The sequence below is a fragment of the Dreissena polymorpha genome, chromosome 9 (genome assembly GCF_020536995.1).
Source record: "Dreissena polymorpha isolate Duluth1 chromosome 9, UMN_Dpol_1.0, whole genome shotgun sequence".
Classification (NCBI taxonomy): Eukaryota; Metazoa; Mollusca; class Bivalvia; order Myida; family Dreissenidae; genus Dreissena; species Dreissena polymorpha.
In genome coordinates this window covers 42,114,253-42,140,297 of record NC_068363.1, presented here as the reverse complement: position 1 = coordinate 42,140,297, position 26,045 = coordinate 42,114,253, and the positions used below count along the sequence as shown (strand labels likewise).

At 34.8% G+C, this 26,045-nt stretch overlaps 1 protein-coding gene across 1 annotated transcript; it reads right to left on the bottom strand.

The window, feature by feature from the left end:
* Positions 1-14,423: 14,423 nt before the first annotated feature.
* On the bottom strand, positions 14,424-25,671 carry LOC127845988 (uncharacterized). Its single transcript, XM_052377168.1, has 7 exons — positions 25,588-25,671; positions 24,938-25,007; positions 23,011-23,136; positions 20,620-20,745; positions 19,535-19,660; positions 17,766-17,861; positions 14,424-17,164 (listed from the first exon to the last, which is right to left on the bottom strand). The coding sequence occupies exons 1-7, from the start codon at positions 25,669-25,671 to the stop codon at positions 16,995-16,997; spliced, it is 798 nt and encodes a 265-aa protein (XP_052233128.1). The 3' UTR covers positions 14,424-16,994.
* Positions 25,672-26,045: the final 374 nt, after the last annotated feature.

Below are 26,045 nucleotides of genomic sequence, written 5' to 3'. Positions count from 1 at the left end.
TTTGTATATCTGAACGTAAAGCCCGTAGATCTAGTGAACATTTGTATACTTTAGTATCTGAACGTATATCATTAAATCTAATAAACATTTGTATATCGTAACATATAGCCGGAAGATTTAGCGAACATTTGCATATTAGAACGTACCACCCGTATATCTAGTGAACATTTGTATATCTGAACGTATAGTCCGTAGATCTAGTGAACAGTTGTATATCTGAACCATTATCCCTTAAATCTAGTGAACATTTGTATATCTTAACATATAGCCGGTAGATTTAGTGAACATTTTTATATCAGAACGTATATCCCGTATGTCTAGTGAGCATTTGTTTTTCTGAACGCATAGCCCGTAGATCTAGTGAACATGTGTTTATCTGAACGTAAAGCCCGTAGATCTAGTGAACATTTGTATACTAGTATCTGAACGTATAGCTCGTAAATCTAATGAGCATTTGTTTTTCTGAACGTATAGTCCGTAGATCTAGTGAACATTTGTATATCTGAACGTATAGCCTGTAGATCTAGTTAACATATATATGTACACTTGGGGACTTTTCTAACGCATCACTTTTAAAACTTGAATATCTCAGTTATGAGTAAAGATATTGATTAAAAAAATTCATACGATAATTTGACTACATTCTATGCAAGATCACGATAAAAACATTCTTCCGTGACGAATAGTCACTTAAGCACTCGGGGTAGGTTTGGTTCCATATTTTTGCACGTGGAAATGGTGAAACGCGATGTAATATTAGTTTTATTTCAATTTAATTATTTAAGGTGGGTTCGTACACAAGAAAAACAAAAAATTAATTTGCAAAACAATATAGTTCGTATGAATATTCAGGAGCGCAATCGCGCACTTTAGTAGTATAGAATGAAGAATCTCGCGGCCATTTTGTTAGGAGCCTTTAGAAGCAGATCAAATTGATTGAGGTCAAGTCGGTCGAAGTTCAGGTGCAAGGGTGTGAGTTATTGGTTTTCACCTGGTGCCTGTTATGCATGTATCCGCTTAGGGGTATGGTAATGAATCCGTGTTTATTGTTGTCGGTGTAATGAGCGTGAATTCACCTGCGAGTTATGCGTGACTTATTAGAAGCGATTCCATATTATCGAAGCGCTATCGATTTGGCGCTTTTTTTACGAACCCGATATAATTTTGAATGTATTTGAAAAGCGAGCGGTATTGAACCACAATATAGGCGCACAGAACGTTTTACATGATTTGGCGCTTTTTTGTGTGCATTCTCTGTACACTAAAACGTACTTTAAGAGCGGTCATTTCTAATGCAATTTACATTACATGCATATTATAATTTTTAGTAGCCGAGTTACGATACTCTCACTTATGTTAAATATCAATTTGAATGTTCGAGTAAACAGTCATTAAAATTTGCTGTAGAAAGTTAACTTACAATCCAAAACTTAGGGACCCGTTGTTTTCAAAAGTATCGTTCAATGTTTACAGTTAGATAAAACATGTTGATTGGTTCGATCATGAGTGTATAATTGATCGAAATTAATACCTTCACGCTAAACAGTGTTTTAATTTGAATAAGCCTGATTTCAATGGCGTTTTGTCGACATGATAAACGACAAATAAAAAGACAGACCCATTAATTTCAACGAAAAATTAAGGAACGTTGAAAAGTAAAAAGTAAACATGAATTTCGGATTCTTATTTTACTCGTTGATTTTGCTGCCTGTAATAGTATTTTAGGTTTTGAGATTTAGATAAACATGTTTAAGTGTTGATTTTTTTTATATATTGATGTCGATTTTGCAGCATTATTTAAACGAAAACACACGTTTGCATGTTATTTTTGTTAATCTGCATACATGTTTTGATATAAGGCGCATATGTCGTAGAGAAGTATGGCTTAGCATGAAAAATCTAGTATGCACATTAAATTATTTAGAATAATTATAATATGCATAATAATTGTTAATCATGTGTTAAGTCATGTACATCCTATCTGAATAGGAAATTTATAATATTGGTCTCAAAAGAGGATGGTAAAACCATTGATTACATTTCTCACAGTATGTAGACAATTTAAAATTTTGTGAACAAAACACTTTCTGGAATAAATAGAGATTCCACAATACTAATTGTATTGTTATTTTCGAATGAGATGGTCATGATGGTAAATCAACATCACAGATACAGAACCATTTAGATAAACATTACCTGTATATAATTATTTGGGACTAAATGTGAACACTTTGAACACAAAGATGATGTTTTTCGTAAATACGGTAAAATCCGATCAATATTATGGTCACAACATCGAAATGGTCCATAAGTTAAATTATCTTTACACTGCCAGTAATGACCATGTTACTTTCACTTTAAACCAATAACATCTGTTCAGGAAAGCCCTAAAGGCTATATTTAGTTTACTTTACGAATGTCAGCAGTATGATTTGAAGCCGAAATTAGTTCGTTCAGTTATTTTATTTTTTGTTAAGTCTGTTTTATGTTATGCCTCTAAAATATTGGAGTTTTAATAAATTACAAAATATCAAACGCATTTGTTCAATTTTTGGCAAAAGATTGTTTCCTATTAAGGTAACAATATACAAACGTAATACTGCAATATATGTAGAGTTAGACAGATAACCTTTATATGTAAATATATGTACGAATATTTTAAATAGTGGTATAACATATAAATAAAAAATACCATAGTACAAGCTCTTAGCATTCAAACATAAGATGATTTTTTTTTATAAAGGATGCAAAAATTGGGATGGAAATGTTCAATACTTATCAAACAAATATGGATATTTAAACTTTGAATATAACTAATTTTATAGCATGTGTATGTTAGTTTAAATTCAGAATAATTGGTATCAAGCAGGAATTTTTTTTCTTAAATGAATATTCATTCTATTTAATTTAATGTAAAGGAATGATTAAAACTTTTAAAGTTCTATATTGCCTTTTTAAAAATGAACTAGACATAAAGAATGATTTCTATGAAAGGAAACATATCCTGAAGCAATAAAGATAAACACAATTGATAATTAGCGGGTTAGTCCTTAAGCTTGTAACAATGGCCCCCAGTTTTAATTGTTTACCGGTCGCATAACAACTTTAAAGTTGATTGCTATGTTTGTATTAACTTATGAATAATGTTTGTAATTTATTCAATATGTGATGATTGTTCTGCTCTTAAGCTATAAGTAAAATGCATATACATACTAGATTAAAACAGAATTGATGCAGTATAAAAACACGCAAGAGAAAAATTATTTTTGTTTATTGTTAAAACCTATTTGTATTCAGATATTTACGTTCATATTTATAGTTATTGTTATAAATTTAAAGCTGTGATATCCGATTAAATTTTAAGGCTGTACACACAATTGGTCATTAACGGGTTTCGTTTACCATATGACGCTGTTCAGATAAAGGGCGCAGTTTTATACCAAAATATTGAATTTCTGATGTTATCTTAACAATAAATAGAATCCATTGTTTCAAATATCGTAAACAATCCACGAGTTCAATCGATTTTCCAATGTTATTTTACCAGCTGCAGGAGATTTCTTGCTAAAACTAGGTCCTGCTACAATACACCTAGCTTGACTTTCAAACGGTAAAAGTGATCTGATGTGAACAGTTATACAACTTAATAGTCAATGATCGTACAACAAAACAACAAAGTATTTTATTTATGACTACTTTATTTTATTTATTTTTTCAACACATACACACACACACAAACACACACACACACACACACGCACACACACACACGCACACACACACACATTTAAGTAAATATACAACTACAAAGTTGATACGAAATGTCTATGAATCAACACCATTATACATATTTACATATGATTTTAAAACGCTGAACAATGATAAATATTGAAAACATCATATTTTAAATCATTATTCTATGATTATATCGCGTTCTTTGCTGATTAAAAAAAAGCCTGGTGACTCGCTATATACAATTCAACTGATGGTTTCAGTAAAAGCTTGTTTAAACTAAACATAGAGTCTTACATTGTCCTGTTTTCATAAGCGATAAAAATAATGCATTTTCTGAAAATATTGATTCTATTTGAAAGGCGAATAAGGTGGATGTATTTGCGAAGTCCTCTCTACTGATATCAACACCTTCACTTTTGCTCCACGTACCATTTGCTGTATAAATACAAACATAGGCATACATGTTTGATCTTAATTTCTAATATTTAGAATACTTTACAGTTACCCAATTGAACCTTTTATTGGTCTGTATTTCAAAGTGTGAATTGTCAAAGATATCATTTTGTTTAATATCCACCCAGAGCCATCTTTCATGTATTTTTCGAACATCTTAAATATTTTATGATAGGCTTCATTTATGTCCTCATTCAATGTTTCTTCATGCAATGTTGTAAAGGTTATACTCCTAAAATGCGGATGTTGTTGAACTTGTTCTCCATCTATTGTATTTTTTACCAGATCCACCTGAACCGAAAGATACCATTTTATAGCTTGTTGATTTAATCGAGCATTCAAAAAATTATTAACATCCTGTTTTGTATTTGCAAAAAATGTTAATAAGTCATATTTTTCTTCATGGTGTGGGTATAACGTTCTGTCTTGAATGCATCCATTGAATGCATTTTTCATGAAATAAGAATGCTCGCTTTTTAAATTTTCTGTACTTGTAGACGTCGCATAACTGTGGTCTACATGGACGTTTGCTCCGCTAGATGTATCTTAGACCGAGCCAGTCCGATTGAGATAACTCGATTTTTCAGTTACTTCCCTTTTGCATTCGCCACTGCGTAGGAGATTGCTCGTCATTGAGAACATTCTCCTAGCAGAGTTGTCGTTCGTGTTTCAACATTCAACAATGGCCGCCCCCATGAGAGTCTCGAGTCAAAACTTTCTTACTGCATAAATTGGCTTGTTTCGCTATTTAGAAGCTGTCATTTATGATACATGAATTATTTATTCACTAAAACTCCGCTAATGACAACAAAGGATGGAATTCGAAGGATATATTCGATGTGAATGGATCACTTTCTATGGCTTCGCCCATGAGAGACTTGATAACACTCGTGTCAAAACATTTTACAGCTTAAATCGGCTTGTTTCGCTATTTAGTAATGCAACAATTAATGGAATTCGAAGGATATATTCAATGTGAATGAAGCACTTTCTGGATCTCGACAGCTTGACAAGGCAAAACTGGCATACTGATGATACTGGTATTTTTAGTTATCAATTTAAGTCACATTTTGCTTTATAAATTTTGTTTAAGCATTTTGCGACTTATTGAATTGCTATGATACCCGATATCAACATGTCATATGGGATTTGCATATCACCAAGCTGTCCTGAAATACAACATTGAATACAAACTCTTTACTCAAATTATTGGTAAGTATGAATTCTTTCTTCTTTCTATTTAAGTAGTTGATGTCATTATAGTCCAAATATTTAGACGTAATTTACCGTTTAGTCCATGTATATTGACCTCATATTTATAGGAGTAGATATTATGTTAAAAGGGGCCTTTTCACAGATTTTGACATGTTTTGAAGTAAGTCATTAAATGCTTTATATTGATAAATGTAAACATTGGATATTAAAAGCTCCAGTTAAAAATCCAGAATAAAATTCTTTAAAAAAAGGAGTCCGCAGCAGGGCTCGAACCAGTGACCCCCTTAGTCCTGGAGTAGAAACGCATTAGCCTGTTCGACTATTCTGCCAAGTATAAATGGTTGACGTATTTTATACCTAGTAAAAGCAATCTTCGTAGTTTCACACAATTAAACAACAACAACATAACTCTCTAAATTATTCAATCGTTTCGCGTTGCAACGCTTTATAATTTTTAAATCGTTAAAAGATGCATATAATCGCTATATTACACCATGGTAAATGTTCAGTAATACTGTTTCCTAAAAATAACATAACTTTAAAAAACATTTGTGAATCCGATACAACTTTTTTCAATTTTTGTCAATTTAACAAAACGTGAAAAGATCTCTTTAAAAATAAATAACTGTATCCCAGTAAAAGAGACATTAAGGCGATTGTGGCCAGTTTAGATCCAGTTCAGCCTGCAGTTGCTTGAAAGCTGTTTGCTTAAGAGCGGTTTTCTGACAATGACAAATAGTTTAATTAGTGCTGATTAGACTGCCCTTTTCCTGTGACCTGGCTAATTAAATTGAGAAGCCTGGTAACAGTTTGACGTTAATGTAACCAATGTGTCAGACCAGGGCCTGTATTTTGAAATCGAGGACATGCATGGTCAGAAGATGTCATTTAAGATTATACATTCTTTCAAACACATACAAATGCAAACAAATATAAATAGTTAAATGCACTAAGTCAGAAGGCATTTGACTTCGGCTGGTGCCTTGGCACACCAGGTGTTTCGGTTGCAATAGTTTGATGGACTCACTACTTGGATGTGTAGTTACATTATTTACAGTATATCAAACAGTATTTAGCATGAACCAATGATTTTTTCAAACATAAATTATTGATGTTAAATGCTTGAAGGAATACTATTTAAGGTTTAAGAAGGCATTTTCTTTTTGTTTGAAAAGGATATCTTTGAAAATGATATTTTTCATGATTTTTTTGGCAACAAGGGGTAATGCATTTCTAAAAAATGTAATAAATTTTCTGACAAAAAACTGGTACCATGAGTAGCATGAAACAATAATTTATTTAAACATTTGTAATTGATGAAAAATGATTGCAAAAATAATATCTAAGGTCATATAAAGCATTTTTATGCCCCCCTTCGAAGAAGAGGGGGTTTATTGCTTTGCACATGTCGGGCGGTCGGTCGGTCTGTCGCTCCGTCCACCAGGTGGTTTTCCGGATGATAACTCAAAAACGCTTGGGCCTAGGTTCATGAAACTTCATAGGTACATTGATCATGACTCGGAGATGACCCCTATTGATTTTCAGGTCACTAGGTCAAAGGTCAAGGTCACATTGACAAAAAACATATTCACACAATGGCTGTCACTACAACGGAGAGCCCATATGGGGGGCATGCATGTTTTACAAACAGCCCTTGTTTATTTATTTTAATAGGTTACTCTGAAAATTCTATTTTTCATGATTTTTTTTGCAACAAGGTGTTATGAAATTTAAAAAATGTTACGGGATTTTTAGACCAAAACTGTACTATGATAATACTATAATGCACTTCGCCAAAACATTTATAATTATATTGTTAATTCTTGAAAATGTATTTCCCCTATTCACTAAAAATAACACTTTTGATCAGAAAATTCATATATAATGATGTTTACTTTTATTTTCAAGAATCATAATGCCTCTTTTTAGTTGTATTTAGCCACAAGTTCTCGTAAGCCACTTAAGGGTTATATGTTGCCTTTATTTTACTAAATGCAATACTTTGAGACATTCATAAAATATTTTATGTCTTAACAACACCGACAGGCTAATAAATTTATATATCAAGTACTTCCATACTAACAGGACCATTCTAGGCGGGCAACCTAGCAACCTTGATTTGTTCATATCTTCCTATCAATCTGTTATATGTGTTATGAGTCATTTGTTCGGAGAACATTTAATGTTTGTTATAACTTTTAAATAATTCAATGTTCAAAGTGATATTGTTATTGACCAATTAACCAACATACTGATTAAAATGGAATATTTTATTATTTATTTGCATTTTATCTTACATGAGAAATATTTGCCTGAATGTTTTTCAAACTATAGAGAAATCTATATACAATTAATAATTGACGACTTTTAACCAAAAAAAAACGAAATAGTAAAATGGTTTCCGGATGATAACTCAAGAACGCATTTTGCCTAGGATCATGAAACTTCATAGGTACATTGATCATGACTCGAAGATGACCCCTATTAATTTTCAGGTCACTAGGTCAAAGGTCAAGGTCACAGTGACCCGAAATAGTAAAATGGTTTCCGGATGATAACTCAAGAACGCTTATGCCTAGGATCATGAAACTTGATAGGTAGATTGATCATGACTCGCAGTTGACCCCTATTGATTTTCAGGTCACTATATCAAAGGTCAAGGTCACGGTGACCTGAAATAGTAAAATGGTTTCCTAATAAAAACTCAAGAACACTTATGCCTAGAATCATGAAACTCTATGTGTACATTGATCATGACTCGTAGATGACCACTATTGATTTTGAGGTCACTAGGTCAAGGTCAAGGTCACGGTGACCCGAAATAGTAAAATGGTTTCCGGATGATAACTCAAGAACGCTTATGCCTAGGATAATGAAACTTCATAGGTTCATTGATCATGACTCGCAGATGAACCCTATTGATTTTCAGGTCACTAGGTCAAAGGTCAAGTTCCGGTGACCCGAAATAGTAAAATGGTTTCCGGATGATAACTCAGAACGCTTATGCCTAGGATCATGAAACTTCATAGATACATTGATCATAACTCGCATATTACCCCTTTTGAGGTCACTAGGTCAAAAGTCAAGGTCACGGTGACCCGAAATAGGTAAATGGTTACCGGATGATAACTCAAGAACGCTTATGCCTAGGATCATGAAACTTCATAAATACATTAATCATGACTCGCAGATGATCCCTATTTAATTTCAGGTCACTATGTCAAAGGTCAAGGTCACGGTGACTCAACTTTGAAAAACGGTGACCCGAAATAGGTAAATGGTTTCAGGATGATAACTCAAGAACGTTTATGCCTAGGATCATGAAACTATATAGGTACATTGATCATGACTCGCAGATGACCCCTAATGATTTTCAGGTCACTAGGTCAAAGGTCAAGGTCACAGTGACTCAACTTTGAAAAATGGTTTCCAAATGTTAAATCAAAAATGCTTACGCCTAGGATCATGAAACTTCTCAGGTCATTAGGTGAAAGGTCAAGGTCACAGTGAGTCAATACAGTTTAATGATTTCCGGATGATAACTCAAGAATGCTTACGTCTAGGATCATGAAACTTCATAGGTACATTGATCATGACTTGCAGATTACCCCTTTTGATGTTTAGGTCACTAGGTCAAAGGTCACGGTCAAAGGGACACAAAGCAGTAAACTAGTATACAGATGATATCTCAAAAATGCTTACGCCTAGGACCATTAAACTTCATAGGTACATTGATCATGACTGGTATATAACCCTTATTGATTTTCAGATCACTTGGTCAAAGGTCAAGGTCACAGTGACTCATAACAGTAAAATGGTTTCCGGATGATAACTCAAGAAAAGCAAGGCCTAGGATCATGAAACTTCATAGGTAAATTGATCATGACTGGCAGATAATCCCTATTAATTTTCAGGTCACTAGGTCAAATGTCAAGGTCACAGTGACAAAAAATGTATTCACACAATGGTTACCACTACAACTGACAGCCCATATGGGGGCACGCATGTTTTACAAACAGCCCTTGTTTGTCTTATGTTGGTAAATGTTCATCTCTGTCAATTCTAGGTTAAGTTTGAAAGTAGGTCATATGTGGTCCAAACTAGGTCAACAAACCAAATCACAGAAAAGGTTAGTGAACACTCCAGGGGTCACATTTTCTTCCAGATCTTCATGAAAATTGGACAGAATTGAATATTATCTCGATGAAATAAAGTTTCAGTTTGAAAGTTGGTAGTTTGTCAAAAACTAGGTCATTAGGTCAAAATATAGAAAACTTCCTTTATCTTTCTACAGGCCACATTATCTTCCTGATTTTCATGAAAATTGCTAACAATGTCCATTTTAATCAAATCAAAAGCTGAATTTGCAAGTTGGTCCTGGCAGGCTAAAGCTAGGTTACACCTTAGTCAAATCATACACAAGTTTTTGACACTATAGAAGGAGTTTTGGGTGAGCGATACAGGGCCATCTTGTTTTAGAACAGCCTGTAGTAAGAAAGGGAAGGTATTTTATTTGTTTCAAAAGTAACATTTTATTGTTATTGGAAGTAACTGAGCAATTATATGATGTCATAGTTTTGGTTATTTTGCTCACTTGTTATGATGTGACAAGGTGAGCTTTTGTTATCACTCTTTGTTGTATTTTATCCAAAGTTTATTATGAACACATAATATATCATTTTACAATGTTCAAGTTTGGGTGTCACCTCTTTGCCAGATTCTTATGAAACTAGTCACCTCTATGTCATTTTTGGTTTCATATTCTATCAAAATTTAGGGAACTAGGTCAAATATAAGAAAAGGTCTGTTAATACTTTAGTGGTCACATTCTCTCTCTGATCCACTTGTAAATTGGTTAGAACATTATTTTAAATGATTTCAAAGTCAAGCATGAAAGTAGCATATTTAACATTTAGGTCACAAGGTCTAGTCTCAGTGATTAACAGGTCACGTTCCAAAGTGGGTCATGTGCTTCCAAGCATTTGATCAATAACTAAAATCATTAAAATCCATGTTAAAACTTACATTTTTTACCTGATCTTCATGGCAGTTGATCAGAATGTTCAAATAAATAAAAGTAGGATCTCGGTAACAAGACTCAACTAGATCGGATAGACGCAAATAGTTTGTTCATACTCACAATGCCTTTTTTTCTAGATCTTCATGAAAAATAAGTTAACACCACTAGGAAACAATCAGTTTCAGGTGAGCCACATTGTGCTGTAAAAGCTATCTATGTTTAGTATAGATTGTTACAAAACCTTTTTTATCAATAAGAATAAATGAAAAAAATGGCTTTTTAAAACTTGTAGTCTTGGATGATATATTGATCAACTTATATTCTACGACAATCTTTTAAGAAGAAAAACAAAGTTTGATTATTATTATACCCCAACATACTGTGATTGGGGGCTAGCACAGGAATTCTCAATTATGTTCCTCGAAAAATAATGGGTTAGCATATTGTTGCTGTTTTATCCAGTTGTCTGGACCATTACTCCCAAAAGAATTTTAAGTTCAAATATGAGATATTTAGGTAAATAAATTTCATTGAAGGGATGCAGTGTCCAAGAACGAAAACGATTGCACCACAACCATTAACTATTGACCTGCGGATAAATGACAAGGAATAAAAATTGCACAATTGCGGTGATGTAGATTAACTTAAATGGATGCTTATTTATGTTATGCTTTCCGGTGATTTATACAGAAATATCAGTGAAATAAACTGGTATTTCACTGTTTTAAACAGTGAAAGATAACAGTGAAAATATCGATATTTTTCGCATTTTTTGGGGGAAAATCGATATGCCACCGAATCCAACAAATATCCTCTATATACCCATCCTCTTCAAAAGCATCGTCAAACCAGTACTTTCAGTACTATGATTGTTTTGTTGTAACAGGTTGTCTTTTCTGTTTGTTTTTAAGTCACATTGATCGCAGTTAAAAGTCGTGTTGTGTGATAACACATGCCGAACTAAATTCCGCTTTTCGGTAAACGATTGATTACATTGCTGACATATGTATTCTTGTTGTTTATGCTCATTCGTCTCATCATTTAAATCAAATATCCTTTTCAAAGAGCGTATTTCCTCTTTTAATGTTTCATCAGTATCTGGATATTTGCATGGTTTCTAATTCCTCAAACAAATTTTCCATGTTTACACGTTGAAGAGTAAATCCGATATATGACGCTGTAAAGATAAAAGGCGCACTTTTATACCAAAATATCGAATTTCTGATGTTATCTGAACAATAAATAGAATCAATTGTTTCAAATATCGTAAACAATCCACGAGTTCAATTGATTTTCTGATGTTATCTTAGCATCTGACCATTTTGGCGCCAACAAAGAATATGGTTGTTTCACAAACAATGTTTGCTTAAAATCACTTTTGCTATCATTTTTAACAAATGGCCTTGATTCATTTTTATCTCCTTTTCTACGAATTTTACTCACATTTTTACCATGTTCACTAATTTTGTTCCGTTTTGGCCGTTATCATCAGTTTTTTGTCGTTTAAAAACACTATTTGCATCGTTTTTTTGTCGTTTTTGAGTAGTTTTTTGTGCATAGAATTGTAATCATTTTCATCAGTTTTTGGAACAAAATGTTCACTTTCATTCGTTTTTAATAGGTTTTGAATGCGATTTTCATCATGTTTTTCATCATGTTTTTCAGATTTTAATAAGAAATCGTATTTTGTTTTTGGAATAAGAACTCATTCTTGAGCCATTTTTGATATGGTTTAATAAGTATAAGAACTTGTTTGAAATATTTAATTAAAGGGATCTTTTCACGCTTTGGTAAATTGACAAAATTGAAAAAAGTTGTTTCAGATTCGCAAATTTTCGTTTTAGTTATGATATTTGTGAGGAAACAGTAATACTGAACATTTACCATGGTCTAATATAGCCATTATATGCATCTTTTGACGATTTTAAAACCTAAAAATTATAAAGCGTTGCAACGCGAAACGATTGAATAATTTGGAGAGTTCTGTTTATGTCGTTAAATTTTGTGAAACTACGAAGATTGCTTATATAAGGTATAAAATACGTCAAGTATGTGTACTCGGCGGAATAGCTCAGTAGGCTAAGGCGTTTTTACTTCAGGACTCTGGCAGGACTCCAGGGGTCACTGGTTCGAAACCTGCTCCGGGCAATGTTCTTTTCCTTTTTTAAATTTTATTCTTGATTTTTTACTGGAGCTTTTACGATCCAATGTTTACAATTATCAATATAAAGCATTTAATGAATAAGTTAAAAAATGCCAAAATCTGTGAAAAGGCCCCTTTAACAGTTCTTTCCTTCGTTTAAATGATAGTCCTTTTTCAACCAATCGTCGTATATCATTTTTATATCGCTTCACCCTTTTTATACCACTCTCCAATATGATTAAATTCCGATGTAAAGCGTTGTACATTATTTCAATAAGAGCACTCATTTGTGTTTTTGTAATTGTTTTCAACAACAATTGCGGTTGTTTTTCGTTAGTAATTAAAAGAAAATTTAAAAACAAAGCTTCATCTTTCAGTTTTTCACTCATTATTTTCATTTATATGTCGATAAACAGTCAATGTCTGATTAGGAAATATGTTAGTTCGCAGCTTATATAACGAGTCGGAATGTGGACTAATGTCAACCGGCATATAACCATACTTTTGAAATGTTGCTTTTCTATAAGCATCCATGAAATATTTCGTTTCACCTGGACACATTTGTTTGGCTAATGTTTGTATTTGAAGTTGATCTCTTTGATTTTTAAACAGCACAAAATAATGACTATTCAAACTAATTGTGCGAAAGTATTTTCCTCCCGAAAATATGTTTTGTACTAAAAATAAAACAAAAAAAATATTATGATGACTATATACGGTAAATAAATTAACAATGTCGATACTTTCACTCGCCTTTTGAGCTAAATCATCTTAAATAAAAACTTTTAATCCTGTTTCAAGAGACCAAGCATCCATATTTTCTTTTATCGGTAGTCCTTTAAAAAATTCAATTTGATTTACGCTGTCTTTCATAATATTAAATAACGATTGATCTGTTGAGTAGCAGTAAATTATTTTCTTTGTTATCATTTTAAACATTACATCCATATTTTTCAAAAGATTAAACACAAAAGTAGATTTCCCGCTAGAACTAGGTCCCGCTACAATACACGTAGCTGGACTTTCAAACGGTAAAAGTGACATGATGTGAACAGTTTTACAACTTTATAATCAATGATCGCATAGCAAAACAACACCATTTTTTTTTATGACTACTTTATTTTTATTTTTGTTCAACACACACACACACACACACACACACACACACACACACACACACACACACACACACACACACACACACACACACACACACACACACACACACACCGGTTTATATCACATGGAGAGGTCCTTTGTTCCGTACCAACACACCGAGGTCTACCCTATTTGATGAAATATTTGAATGATAAATATAGACAGGCAACAGTTTTGGTAACTTAAACCCATGCATCAATTGTATTTTTCAATATTTTGCATTTTAAGATACGAGTATTCTACATACATTGTGAGGTGCATACCTCGGGATGTCCCACACAGAGCACACATGTATCAGGTTATCATTTAGAGGTACCATCAAACAATGTTTTTATTACGTATTCTTCATCACACAGATGTATACCTTAATCAAATTATGCCTAATTCAATTAACAAATTTGGTGTATCACAAAGAAGACTTTTGGAGGTGTGTCGATCGGTCCAATTTTTTTTGTTATTTTGCCTTTAAGTGTATAGCCTCAAAATTTAATCCAGGAAGGCCCCTGAAAATTGGTTCGCAGCAATTTTTCGTGGGTCAGTTGCGTTACGCTAAACCATCTTTTTGTTTATTTAGGCCTTTTTCAATTTCATTCGACAGTATTTTGTGCTTTTTAATGCGTATTCTAATGTGTGTACGGACTAACTCATGAATATTAGTTTAAAGATATTAATATCTATAAATATAATCCACAAGAAACGTCGATTTAAAACAGTTTATTCCTCCAAAAAATACTCCCAAACATTTTTATGACAAAAAGTAGTTTCAAAATGTATTTACACTTCGAACAATGTCAAGTTCAGACAATATCATCTGGAAACAAGAGTGCCAAACTGTCATAGGATACGCCCTTTTGAAGGTTTTGGACATCATCTAGACACAACTTCTGACCAAATTTGGTGACGATCGGATCAAAACTACTTCAATTAGAGAGCAGACACCATGCTAAATGCTTGAAATGCACTAAGTGACCTCATGACCTAGTTTTTGACCCGGCATGACCCATATTTGAACTTTACCTAAATATCATGTACACAAAAAAAACTACTTCAATTAAGAGAGCGGACACCATGCTAAATCCTTGAAATGCACTTGGTTATCCCGTGACCTAGTATTTGACCCAGCATAAACCATATTCGAACTTGACCTAAATATTGTCTAGATACACTTTCTGACCAAATTTGGTGAAGATCGGATGAAAACTTCTTCAGTTAGAGAGCGGAAACCATACTTAATCCTGAAATGCTCTAAGTGACCCCGCGACCTAGTTTTTGACTCGACATGACCCATATTCAAACTTAACCTAGATATTGTCTAGATACAACTTCTGACCAAGTTTGGTGAAGATCAGATGAAAACTATTTGAAATAGAGAGCAGAAACTGCTGTGGAAACCGCCCGTCCACCCACCGGCGGCGTCCACCCGCCCGCCAAGGGTGAAACTATAATACGTCCCGTTTTGAAAAACGGGCGTATAAAAAATCAAATTATAGATGTATATTTTGAAAATCAAACACTTACTTTCTTCAGACACAAATTATATAGAAGAGTCAATACCACAACATGAAAACGTTTAAGCAAAATATATTCATACATGAAACAATGCCTTAACCCTCCCACCTAGAACAAATGTCAAGTTCAGAATATCATCAGGAAAAAATCTAATTACAATTGTATATTATAAAAATCAAAGACTTAATTTCTTCTGACACAAAGTATATAGAAGAGTGAATACCACAACATGAAAACATTTAAGCAAAATATCTTCATACATGACACAATGCTTTAATCATCACACATAGAACTAATGTCAAGTTCAGACAATATCATCTGGAAACAAGAGATGTGTTTGTCGTAAACACAATGCCCCTTCTGCGCCGCTTTGAAGTGATATATTTGACCATTGACATTGAAGGATGACCTTGACCTTTTACCACTCAAAATGTGCAGCTCCAGGAGATACACATGCATGCCAAATATCAAGTTGCTATCTGAAGGGACATAGAAGTTATGAGCATTTTTTGAAACCTAAATGCGAAACCTAAACGCAAAGTGTGACGGAAAGACAGACAGACTGACGGACGGTCCGATCACTATATGCCCTCTATCGGGGGGCATAAAAATCAAATTAATATACATGTCACAATGCCTTAACCATAAAGAAAACATAACAACAATTGTGCAAGTATGATCTGTTAATAAAGAAAATGGTCCAATGTTTCAAAGGAATTTAGTAACTCATAAACTATTGCAGAGTAAGTAAAACATGTTTATTGAGAGTGGAGAAAAAATAGACCTTGTTGTACAGTGTTACTTGCTAACAAAAACATGGTCAATTCGGTTCACAACTCCGAACTAAAGTAAATTCTACAATGGAAATCAATTTGACGAGCTTTGCAAAAATTAAGAATTTGGTCGTATGAATAGTTATCTTCAGCCAGAAAAAATCCAACTGTTTTACACGTGTTTATAACAAATACCACCATCTTGTTTTCATACGAGTAATGCCCCCTCCCAATTTTGTATTATTTCTTTTAAGCATTGCTGCTTTGCATATAACAATATTGATTTAAGTATGGAGTATATGGCGTGTAAATTACTGTTTTTCAACCAACCGAAACCATTTTTACAAAAAATATATATATATATTTATGTAGAAAATTGTAGAGAATCTTCGTCTAAACATGCCATTTCAAATATCATAAATGAAAACGGATCTCAGATTTACTCTTCTTATAAACATATGTATAGCTCTGGCATCAGAGATATGAAATAGATTTTTTCTGAAGTAAATCTGAATGGAAATCAATATGACGAGCTATGCAAAAATTAAGAAGTTGGTCGTATGAATAGTTGTCTTTGGCCAGAAAAATCCAACTGTTTTACACGTGTTTATAACAAATACCACCATCTTGTTTTCATACGAGTAATGCCCCCTCCCAATTTTGTATTATTTCTTTTAAGCATTGCTGCTTTGCATATAACAATATTGATTTAAGTATGGAGTATATGGCGCGTAAATTATTGTTTTTCAACCAACCGAAACCATTTGTAATCTTTTCCAAGATATCATTGGGACAAATCGTCAAATAAAATTTCATGAAGATCGGACAATTAATGTGACCTCTAGAATATTAACAAGGCAAATGTTGATGCCGCAAGATGGACAACGGGCAAAAAGCGATCACAAAAGCTCACCATGAGAACATTGTGCGCATGTGGGCTAAAAAGCTATAAAATCATTTTTGTTTTCACTTTTCAGCAGTAATCCAGTTATGAATCGTGTTTTTTAATTTTTTTCCATGACAATCCGTGTAGAATTTCATATTTTTGCATTACTCTTTCACAGTCTTCACGCTTAAGCTCCTTCCTCAACGCAATATTCGTTTTGAACAGCGTCTTCAAAAGATGACTCTGGTCTTCACCGAGTTTCTGAAGCCTCTCTGAAAAAGTAATAAAATCATATTCAATTGCCTCTTCTGTTCCATGATGACCACCAACAAGCATCTCAGAAATATAATAAGTTATAAAAAAGTTCATCTCAAAACTGTTCCAGAAGATGAACCATGATTTAAAGGTGATCTTTTTATTTGAAATGCTGCTTGTAATTAATCAAATGAAAAGTTGCACAATATACTATTCAGAATGTGACTTTCTATTGAAACAAAAGATCTGAAGTGATATCACTTGAACATTTTCTCAATTCTCTTGAAGACATCTAAAAATAATTATGCTTAATATAACCGGAAACTTTGAGTAATAGTTACTTAGTAATAAATGTCCACACATTAAGATGTATCCATTTATTAAGTTTCATTTTGATATGTCTTACAGATTTTGAGTTATGAGCAAGATTGAAGTAACGATTTAAAGATAAGCTAGGAACACCTATGAAGCTTCTTGGCAAAGTTAAATTGTGTCAAAGTAGAGTGAGCTTATTTCAATTACTGTGTTAATTGTACATTCATTACGAATTTTTAAACAAAAACATTATACTGTGACTTTCAGGAATACCGTTTTGTTGTTGAAACAAAGCCTACTTACTGGGATGACCCGACATGGTTACAGTTGTGGACGGCCCAGGTTTTGCATGTGGTTGTCTTACTGGCACATCATGGTCTGTGTCAGAAGATTCAGGGTCTGAAAGAGGTTCATTTAAAAAATAATCTTCCTACACTATCTTATAACAAGAGATTGCCAAGCAATATTGTCCCCTACCGGTGAAACTCCACCATTGTCAGTGATTTTTTTTTATAAATTTGTTGCCATAGCAACCAGAATTCTTGACCTAGGAACCAAATGAAATGACGTGCATACTCTCCATATTGCATTCTATCCATGTTTCAAGTTTCATGAAAAAATATGAAGAACTTTTAAAGTTATCGCAGGATCCAGTAAAGTGTGACGCACAGACAGACTGACACACGGAGCGTAAACCATAAGTCCCCTCCGGTTTCACTTGTAGGGGACAACAAGGATATCAGTAGTGCTAATGGATGCTTCCCAAATTGGCCATTATGTTGAAACAATGACCAAGTTATATCATAGGAAATTAAGATCGCCAACCCTTACCTTCACCTTTGGGTCTAACTAAAGGTCCTGAGACAAGAGCACCGCATACCGGATGCCAATGCTCGGCTGCGGGTGCAGTTAAAAAAAAAATTGAGGTCACAGTGACCTTGACATTTGATCTAGTGACCAAAAAATGGGCGTGGAGTGTGGAACTCATCAATGTGCAGCTACATATGAAGTTTCAAAGTTGTAGGTAGAAGCATTTTGATTTTTTAGCTCTACTGCCAAAGGCAGAAGAGCTTATGGGATGGCATGGTGTCTGTGTGTGTTAGACGTTGTCTTGTTTATCCGATAAAGTCCAGTTTTCATGCGATTATTTTCAAACTTACTCAGTGTCTTTATATTAATGAGGACTCAAACCTTATTGATTTTCAGGTCACTGGGTTAGGTCACAGTGACTCGAAATAGTAAAAACTTGTTTATCCAAAAAGGTCCACAGTTTTTATCGGATTCTTTTGAAACTTACTCAGTGTCTTTATATTAATAAGGACTCGAACCCTATTGATTTTCAGGTCACTGGGTCAAAGGTCAAGGTAACAGTGACTCGAAACAGTAAAAACTTGTTCATCCGATAAAGTCCACAGTTTTCATCCGATTCTTTTTAAACTTGCTCAGTGTCTTTATATTAATGAGGACTCAAACCCTATTGATTTTCATGTCACTGGGTCAAAGGTCAAGGTCACAGTGACTTGAAATAGTAAAATCTTGTTTATCCGATAACGTCCACAGTTTTCATCCCATTCTTTTCAAACTTGCTCAGTGTCTTTATATTAATGAGGACTCGAACCCTATTGATTTTCAGGTCACTGGGTCAAAGGTCAAGGTCACAGTGACTCGAAATAGTAAAATGGTTTCCAGATGTTAACTCAAGAATGCTTAGGCCTAGGATCATGAAACTTCATAGGTACATTGATTATGACTTGCTGATGACCCCTATTGATTTTCAGGTTGCTAGGTCAAAGGTCAAGGTCACAGTGACAGTGTTTAAAGCAGTAGAGCGATTCAGGCCCTCATGGGCCTCTTTTTTAGTTATTGTTGTCAAAACGTGCAGTCGAAAAGTGTAATATACAATTTACTGAACAGACATTGTGAGGTACGAGGCACACACACACGCACTAGAAACACAGTACATTAATAAAGAGGTATCCACCCAAATGCACTCTTTATGTAAGTTGGTAGTGGTGCCAAATCTCCACAACAATCCAATGAGAGCTGATCATTTAATACAATACCAGCCTTACCCCTTACGCTCGCCCTTTCTTCTCTGTACTTGTAACCAGATGTGCGTGAAGATTTGTCCTTTTCTAACAGTGCATTGGAACTTAAAGGTTCAGAGCAAGCTTCTTCGTCACCACCACCTTCATTACCTGTATTAAATAAAGCATTCTCCCGTCACTTGTGACACCCATTTAATTTTGGCAATTTATGTTGTCTTTACCTCTTGCATTGCATTCCATTGATATAAAGACAAGCTATTGACATAACCACTGTTTCTGGAAATATCAGAAGTGCTGTATCAATACCATCTCAGTAAGCATATACCCTACATTTTTACATGATTTATTCTTTTCAGTGGGAATCGAACCCACAGCAGCCAGACACCTTGGTTAACAAACACAATGCTTTAAGGTATATGCAAGGTATAAGGATTGATATCTGGAAATGTTAAAACGCTGTGAGGTACAAGGCACACACAAACACAGTAGAATGCTATTTACTCAACTGAACACATACAGACAGAGGTATCCATAGTCTATTGTAAAGATAAAAAAAATATGAATCAACGATATGGAGGTACTAATGACCAAAAATGTCTTGAAGTTCTGCAAACCTAGCGCTTAAGGCCAAATTATCAAGGTCCATGAGCACACGTATTATAATAATCAGACCCACCTCAGACGCTTTAGCCTTTGGTGGTTGTTATGAATAATGTATATTATCTTTCATTTATTGCGTTTTGCTCATCGAAACAGTTTTCTTTTTTTTTAATCAAGCAGTTCACAACATTATCATTCATAGGTCACTCCCTAACTTACATGTACCATCTCTTCAGAAGCCAACAACTGGTTGAACACACTCAGAAGGGTTCAAACCCACAGCATTTAGTTATTGTTGTCAAAACGTGCTATCGAAAGGTGTAATATAGAATTTACTGAACAGACATTGTGAGGTACAAGGCATAAACAAAAAAACACACTAGAAACCCAGTACACACATATAGAGGTATCCACCAAAATGTACACTTAAAGTAAGTTGGTAGTGGTGACAAACAAATCTCCACAACAATCCAATGAGAGCTTATCATTTAATACAATACCAGCCTTACCCCTTACGCTCGCTCTTTCTTCTATGTACTTGTAACCAGATGTGCGTGAAGATGTGTCCTTTTCTAACAGTGCATTGGAACTTAAAGGTTCAGAGCAAGCTTCTTCGTCACCACCACCTTCATTACCTGTATTAAATAAAGCATTCTCCCGTCACTTGTGACACCCATTTAATTTTGGTATTTTATGTTGTTTTTAGCTCTTGCATTACATTTCATTGATATACAGACAAGCTCTTGACATAACCACTGTTTCTGGGAATATCAGAAGTGCTGTATCACTACCATCTCAGTAAGCATATACCCTACATTTTTACATGATTTACTCTTTTCAGTGGGAATCGAACCCACAGCAGCCAGACACCTTGGTTAACAAACACAATGCTTTAAGGTATATGCAAGGTATAAGGATCTGGAAATGTTAAAACGCTGTGAGGTACAAGGCACACACACACACAGTAGAATGCTATTTACTCAACTGAACACATACAGACAGAGGTATCCATAGTCTATTGTAAAGATAAAAAAATATGAATCAACGATATGGAGGAACTAATGACCAAAAATGTCTTGAAGGTCTGCAAAACCCAGTGTTAAGGCCAAATTATCAAGGTCCATGAGCACACGTATTATAATAATCAGACCCACCTCAGACGCTTTAGCCTTTGGTGGTTGTTATGAATAATGTATATTATCTTTCATTTATTGGGTTTTGCTCATCGAAACAGTTTTCTTTTTTTTAATCAAGGAGTTCACAAAATTATCATTCATAGGTCACTCCCGAAGTTACATGTACCATCTCTTCAGAAGCCAACAACTGGTTGAACACACTCAGAAGGGTTCAAACCCACAGCATTTAGTTATTGTTGTCAAAACGTGCAGTCGAAAGGTGTAATATACAATTTACTGAACATACATTGTGAGGTACAAGGCATAAACAAACAAACACACTAGAAACCCAGTACATACATATAGAGTTATCAACCAAAATGTCAACTTTAAGTAAGTTGGTAGTGGTGACAAACAAATCTCCACAACAATTCAATGAGAGCTGATCATTTAATACAAAACCAGCCTTTCCCCTTACGCTCGCCCTTTCTTCTCTGTACTTGACACCAGATGTGCGTGAAGATGTGTCCTTTTCTAACAGTGCGTTGGAACTTAAAGGTTCAGAGCAAGCTTCTTCGTCACCACCACCTTCATTACCTGTATTAAATAAAGCATTCTCCCGTCACTTGTAACAAGCATTTAATTTTGACATTTTATGTTGTCTTTACCTCATGCATTGCATTCCACTGATATACAGACACGCTATTGAATTACCGCTGTTTCTGGGAATACCAGAAGTGCTATATCACTACCATCTTAAGTAAACATATGTTCTACATTTTTACATGATTTACTGTATTCAGTGGGAATCAAACCCACAGCAGTCAGACACCTTGATTAACGAACACAATGCTCTAAGGTATATGCTAGGTATAAGGATTGATATCTGAAAATGTTAAAACGCTGTGAGGTACAAGGCACACACACACAGTATAATGCTATTTACTCAACTGAACACATACAGACATAGGTATCCATAGTCCTTTGTAAAGGAAATAAAAATATGAAACAACAACATGGTGGTTATTATGACCAACAAGAGCATCACATAGCGGGTGCCAATGCTCGGCTCGGTTTTAATTTTTGTTTTGACGCCACAGTGACCTTTGATCTAGTGACCCAAAATGGGTGTGGCGTGTAGAACTCATTCATGTGGAGTTACATATGAAATTTCAAAGTTGAAGGTTGAGCACTTTGATTTTAGAGCAAATGTTAAGGTTTTAACTCGATGCGGACGAGCTGGGTATGACAATACCTCGGGTTTTCTTCGAAAACAGCAGAGCTAAAAATGTCTTGAAGACCAAGTCAGCTCATAAGGCCAAATTATCAAGGTTTATGAGCACACGTATAATAATAATCAGACCCATCTCCGACACGCCTTTGGTGGTTGTTATGAATAATGCATTTTATCTTTCATTAATTGGGTTTTGCACATCGAAACAGTTTTCATTTTTTTAATCAAGCAGTTCACAAAATTATCATTCATAATATATATCCTAACTAACCATCGCTTCAGAGGCCAACAACTGGTTAAACACACTCAGAAGGGTTCAAACCCACAGCATTTCGTTATTGCTGTCAAAGTGCAGTTCAAAGATGTAATATACAATTTACTGAACAGACATTGTGAGGTACAAGGCACACACACACATGCACTAGAAACACAGAACATTCATAAAGAGGTATTAACCAAAATGTACACTTTATGTAAGTTGGTAGTGGTGACAAACAAATCCCCACAAAAATCCAATGAGAGCTGATCATTTAATACAATAAAAGCCTTACCCCTTACATGCCCTTTCTTCTCTGTACTTGTAACCAGATGTGCGTGAAGATGTGTCCTTTTTTCTAACAGTGCGTTAGAACTTAAAGGTTCAGAGCAAGCTTCTTCGTCACCATCACCTTCATTACCTGTATTAAATAAAGCATTCTCCCGTCACTTTTGACAAGCATTCAATTTTGGCACTTTATCTTGTCTTTACCTCTTGCATTGCATTCCACTGATATACAGACAAGCTATTGACATTACCCGCTGTTTCTGGGAATACCAGAAGTGCTGTATCACTACCATCTCAGTAAGCATATACCCTACATTTTTACATGATTTCTTGTATTCAGTGGGAATTGAACCCACAGCAGCCAGACACCCTGGTTAAGAAATGTAATGCTCTCAGGTATATGCAAGGTATAAGGATTGATAATTGGAAATGTTAAAACACTGTGAGGTACAAGGTACACACACACAGTAAAATGCTATTTACTCCACTGAACACATACAAACAGAGGTATCAATAGTCTATTGTAAAGGAAAACAAGGGCTGTTTGTAAAACATGCATGCCCCCCATACGGGCTGTCCGTTGTAGTGGCAGCCATTGTGTGAATACGATTTTGTCACTGTGACCTTGACCTTTGACCTAGTGACCTGAAAATCAATAGTGGTCATCTGCGAGTCACGATCAATGTACCTATGAAGTGTCATGATCCTAGGCAAAAGCGTTCTTGAGTTATCATCCGAAAATCATTTTACTATTTCGGGTCACCGTGACCTTGACCTTCAACCTTGTGACCTCAAAATCAATAGGGGGTCATCTGCGAGTCATGATCAATCTACCTATGAAGTTTCATGATCCTAGGCATATGCGTTCTTGAGTTATCATCCAAAAACCATTTTACTATTTCGGGTCACCGTGACCTTGACCTTTGACCTAGTGACCTCAAAATCAATAGGGGTCATCTGCGAGTCATGATCAATCTACCAAATAAGTTTCATGATCCTAGGCGTATGCGTTCTTGAGTTATCATCCGGAAACCATTTACTATTTCGGGTCACCGTGACCTTGACCTTTGACCTAGTGACCTCATAATCAATAGGGGTTATCTGCGAGTCATGATCAATCTACCCATGAAGTTTCATGATCCTAGGCGTATGCGTTCTTGACTTATCATCCGGAAACCATTTTACTATTTCGGGTCACCGTGACCTTGACCTTTGACCTAGTGACCTTAAAATCAATAGGGGTCATCTGCAAGTCATGATCAATGTACCTATGAAGTTTCATGATCCTAGCCCAAGCGTTTTTGAGTTATCATCCGGAAACCACCTGGTGGACGGACCGATCGACAGGCCGACCGACATGTGCAAAGCAATATACCCCCCTCTTTCTTCGTAGGGGGGCATAAAAATGAAACAACGACAGGTTATTAATGACCAAAAATGTCTTGATGGTCTGCCAAGTCAGCTCATAAGGCCATATTATCAAGGTCTATGAGCACATGTTTATAATAACAAGACCCACCTCTGACGCTTAGCTTTTGGTGGTTGTTATGAATAAAATATTTTATCTTTCATTAATTGGGTTTTACTCATCGAAAACAGTTTTCTTTTTTTTATCAAGCAATTCACAAAATGATAATTCATAGGTCATATCCTTACTTACAGTCTCTTCAGAGGCCAACAACTGCTTGAACACACTCAGAAGGGTTCAAACCCACAGCATTTAGTTGTGGTAAAAAAGTACATTGATGCATTCCAAAGGTTCAATGTAGCATTAACTGTAAAGACATTGTGAGGTACGAGACACACACACACTAGAAACATAGTACAGACAGAAAAAGGTAATCACCAAAATGTAATTATTTAAGTACATTGTTAAGGGATCACAAATAAATATCCACAACAACCAAAAGAGAGCTGGTCATTTATTATCATACCAGCCTTATCCTTAAGCTTGCCTTTCTTGTCTGTTTTTGAAACAAGATGTGCTTGTAGCTGAGTCCATTTCTGCAGTTAGAACTGGAAGGCTCAATGCCAGCTTCTTCGTCATCATCATCATTATCTGTATATAATAAAGCACTCACTGTCAACAGTGACAAAGTATTTGTATTTTCCTTTCATTTTTTTTTACCTCTTGCACTGCATTTCATTGATTAACCAACACTCTATTTACGTTACCTCTGTTCTGGGAATACAGGTAGTGCTATATTACTACCATCTTAAGTAAGGCAGACACCCCTAGATTTTACATAATTTTCTGTATTCAGTGGGACTCAAACCTACAGCAGCAAGAGACCCTGGTTAACAAACACACTGCTGTAATGTATATGCAATGTATAAGAATTGACATGTGGAAATTTTTGAAAGGCTGTGAGGTACCAGGCACACACACAAACAGTAGAATGCTATGTACTCAACTGAACGCATACAGACAGAGGTATCCATAGTCTATTGTAAAAAACAAACAAATATGAATTAATGACATGGAGGAAGTAATGACCAGAAATGTCTTAAAGGTCTGAAAGCCAGCTCATCAGGCCAAATTATCATGGCCTATGATCTCATTTATTATAATAATCAGACTCACCTCTGACGCTTTGGACCTTTGATGGCTGATTTTGGAACCAGGAATGCTTGAAGGAGACGTTTTCACCAATACTGGATGGCTCATTTTTAGAATCAGTTCATTCTTTATCTGCAAAAAAAGAAACTTTCCCTTGTTAATGTATTTTTTCTGACATAAAATAGGTTTTTGCTCCTGAAAACAGTTTTTTTTTAAAGCAATGCAGTACATAAACATTATCATAAATAAGTAATAACTGAATAACAACCTCCTCAGAGGCCAATACTGGTTTTAAGGCTTAAGTTGGGTTCATACCACCGCATTCACTTATGTGGGTCCAAAAATGCAGTAATGCAATCAAAAGTGTAATATAACATTTACTGTAAAGACCATGTGAGGTACAAGGCACACAAACACACATTTAGAAGCACATTACATACGGATAGAGGTAATTCACTGAAATCTTTAACTGAAAGGATTGA

Bases quoted from the DNA above. Each gene is read 5' to 3' on its own strand.
- LOC127845988 (XM_052377168.1), bottom strand. From the start codon at position 25,671: ATGAGCCATCCAGTATTGGTGAAAACGTCTCCTTCAAGCATTCCTGGT. The intron at 20,746-23,010 runs GTAAGGCTTTTA...TATTTAATACAG, and splicing joins GAAGAAAGGGCATGTAAGGG to GTAATGAAGGTGGTGGTGAC. The intron at 17,165-17,765 runs GTAAGTAGGCTT...TTACTTTTTCAG, and splicing joins AACCATGTCGGGTCATCCCA to AGAGGCTTCAGAAACTCGGT.